This window comes from Centruroides vittatus, unplaced genomic scaffold (assembly GCF_030686945.1).
Source record: "Centruroides vittatus isolate TY-2023 unplaced genomic scaffold, ASM3068694v2 contig_799, whole genome shotgun sequence".
In the NCBI taxonomy this organism is placed as follows: Eukaryota; Metazoa; Arthropoda; class Arachnida; order Scorpiones; family Buthidae; genus Centruroides; species Centruroides vittatus.
In genome coordinates, this window is record NW_027122516.1 from 2137274 (window position 1) to 2141077 (window position 3804).

Consider the following 3804-nt stretch of genomic DNA (forward strand, 5'->3'; position numbering starts at 1 on the left):
TTTTTTATTTTGATTATCAAAAATATATGAATACATTTTTGGTTTTAATGAACAAAATTCTATTATAGGTTTAGATGACGTCTCATCTTTAAAATATCCTAGTTTATTTTTGTTTTTTACATCAAATAGTTTGTGTGGTTGGATAGTTGCTAACATCAAAAATATCTGAAAATGATTTAAAGTCCTTATATAAATTATCTGTATAAATTTGAAGCATTAGTGAATCGGTATCAGTATATAATAAATTCACATTTTCACCACATTTATTTTAAAATATTTTATAAAATGTTTGATACATATGTAATTTACTTAATTCTAATACACAAAACCCTATATAAATTGGTTTATCCAAACATAAGTTAATTTTTTTCATTTTAAAATTTGTGAGATTATCATTAATAATTTGAAAATTTTCGAGAGATATCTGGGATAAATATTTCCGACATTGATTTTCAATCTGTTTTTAAATTCAAGCGTTTCCTCACATTTTGACAGGTCTTCCCAAAAAAGCTGCTATTCATTAATTTAAAAAAGATTTATCGAAATCATTTGTCGATTCCTGGCGTTTTTTTGTTATTGAAAAGTACATATTTTTTAAGCCACGGCTCTTGGTTAAATCCAAGCACTCGATGAATTTTAGTCAATATTAATCCTTCTTCTAAACAAAATTTTAAATTTTTATAATGAATTACGTAATTTTGTTTATCAAAAAAAGTTGGAATTAATTTCTTATTATTATTATATTTTAAATTAATTTAGTTAATATTGATTTTTGATAATTTGATAATAAATCATAAGGAATAATGAGGTGTTCTGGAGCTAGCGGTAAGTCATTATGATGCTGATGAATATTTGGGGGATATTTTAAATCAACTTCTAAAATATAGCCTATATCATTTCTATCAGGGATATTATGAATGTCTAAAGCATTTATCTCATCCTCAGATAACCATCTGAAATTATTTACAGGTAAATAAGAACTCATTACAAATCCATAGAGATTATTAGCATCTATCGCAGGGGTCGCCAAACTTTTTTGATCGTCGACCCCCTACTACTTTTCGAAACCTCACATAGACCCCCACCAAAGTTGGTGTTATACGCAAAAAAAAATGCTCCTCCTATTTTAATATATATTTTTTAATTTTTCCATTTATTGTATATATGTTAATAATAATTTTTGTAATTGACAATCAATGAGACAAATAAGCTTGATGATCCTTAGCAAGATTAGCAATATTCGGTTCGAAATTTGTAAGTTTTAGTCTTTTCATCGACCCCCAAATAATGTTTTATCGACCACTTTGGCAACCCCTGGTACACAGCATTGACAAAAAGTATATTAAGTTTTTACCAAAAAACTGAATTTTTTCCGTGAATGCGAAAGAACAAAATAAACATGGAATGATAATGCAAACGAAAGTAAATAGGATAAGCAATCCAAGAAATCCGTAACGAATTACATCGTTGACTTCTATATATATGTAAGCATAGAAAATGAAACTAGTTGTAGAAGTAATAGTAAAATAAATGATTACAATTGGATAGCTGAATTTGGTATTGAGCTGTTCGACCAAACTCCAGATTTCTTCGTGACGAATCATCAAACTCTGTAGTTTTAAATAAAAACCGCGGTCATTCTTTCTTATTATAGAATATTCTTGCAAAAGTTGTTTGAACTCTATATTGATGAGAACTAATAATATGGCTGCCATTATTAAACCGTAGCCAATGAAGCCATAAAGCAAAGTGCATTGCAATCGAAACTCAACAGTACATAGCAACGCGTCTCCTTGAAATTTTTCTACTGTTTTTACCGCTGGATAGAAATAAAATTGATTTACAATTTGGAAACAAATCAAAACGAATGCAAGAAAAAATAAGAAGACAAAGGTTGTTCATGAAAGTATTTACGATTTTTATGTTTTCCAGAAGATATTCGTTTTTTAACTTTACTATTAGACGGGTCTTCCTATCCTTCATTAAATTAAAAAGAAACGTGTAACTGAAACATAAGCTTACGAGTGCTACCTTCAGTACCACGGTATTATCTTTGACTAAATCATACAATCTCAAATAAATCGCATTGCTGTTCCAAATTGGTACATGCAGCCATAATAAAATAAAATCGTGGACCCAAAAAGTCAACTCGACGAATTGAATATACAGTGGACCTTCGTTATAGCGCTGCTCTTTATACCCCGCGCTCTGTTATAGCGCGGGCAATGTTCGCGACGCGATAAGCTCAAACACGTTTATACAGGTCCGTGCGGCGTTAGTGAGTAGTGCGGTTTATTGTTACTGCGTATTGAGTAATTGTGTATGTATTGAGTTCCTGCATGATGAGTAAAAGAAAAGCTTGACATTATTGCTAAAGTAAACAGCGGAGTTTCGAAAGGAAACATAAGAAGAGAATACGGCATACCTGAAAAAACTGTAAGGGGTTGAATGGCAGAAAAGACAAAAGTGAAATCATTTGTTGATAAGTTTGACCGAGATGCTGGGCTTACTCGAAAAAAGACAAGACTTGGAAAAAATCAAAATGTTGATGATTGCTTCTATGCATGGTTGGTGCAAAAAAGAAGTGAAGGTATTTCCGTATCTGAAACTGCTTTAAAGTTGCAGGCTGAAAAATTCCATGTAAGCTTAAAAGCAGAAGGAGATTTTAATGCTTCTGACGGTTGGTTATGGCATTGGCAAAAACGATATGGCATCTTCCAAATTTCCATTTCTGGTGAAGCAAAGTCTAGTGATATTAAAGCTGCTGCAGAATTTTCCAAACAGTTCACAATTTCCATTAAGAAAGAAGGGTATACTGATGCACAAGTTTATAACTGTGATGAGACTGCATTATATTACAGAATGTTGCCAAGTAAAACCATAGATCTAAAAAGTAACCCACAAAAGGCAGGATTAAAACTAAGCAAGGAAAGGATAACAGCTTTATTTTGTGTAAATAAAGCTGGTAATCACAAGTTTACGCCACTCATTACAGGTAAAAGTCAAAACCCACGATGTTTCAAGTCAATCAATATAAGATATCTACCAGTTGTTTATAAAAACAGCATAAACGTCTGGATGACTTCTAACATATTTCATGACTGGTTTCACAATTTCTTTGTTCCCTCTGTGCGAAAATTTCTGAGAGGATTGAGTCTAGATCGAAAAGCTTTGCTTCTCTTAGATAATTGCCCAGTTCATCCACCGGCTGATAACCTTGTGTCTGACGATGGTAAAATAAAAGTAATGTATCTTCTAAAAAATACTACTGCTCTTATACAACCCTTAGATCAAGGCATTATTAGTGCTTTCAAAACAAATTACCGAAGAGAAATGATGAAGTCATTATTAGCATCAGATATTGACGTCAACATATTTTCTTTTAAAAAGATGAATCTCAAAGACGTGTCCTACAGTATTGGACTTGCTTGGCAGGCAATCACATCAGAGACAATTAGAAACTGTTGGAAAAAATTAAATGAATGTAATAATCAAGTTGATCTTGACCAAACCACAACACATTCAGATTCAGCTTCAGATAATATCTTCACTGAGGCTGAAATTTCTCGTATCCGGGAAATATTGAATGAGCCAGAAATAATTAATGATTCTTTGACTGATTGGTTAGATATGGACACTAGAGAAGATATTTGTCAGAATATGACTGATGAAATGATTATCGAATCCATTTGCGGTGACGAAGATTCTCAAGAAGAAACAGATGATGATGAAGAAAGTGCCAGTGGGATCTCTGGTATACCATCAACAACCAAAGAAGCAATAACAACCATGGTTTCGTTATAA

General features: G+C 32.0%; 1 protein-coding gene across 1 annotated transcript; it reads left to right on the forward strand.

The window, feature by feature from the left end:
• Positions 1-2448: 2448 nt before the first annotated feature.
• On the forward strand, positions 2449-3804 carry LOC136981973 (jerky protein homolog-like). Its single transcript, XM_067278398.1, has one exon. The coding sequence runs from the start codon at positions 2449-2451 to the stop codon at positions 3802-3804; it is 1356 nt and encodes a 451-aa protein (XP_067134499.1).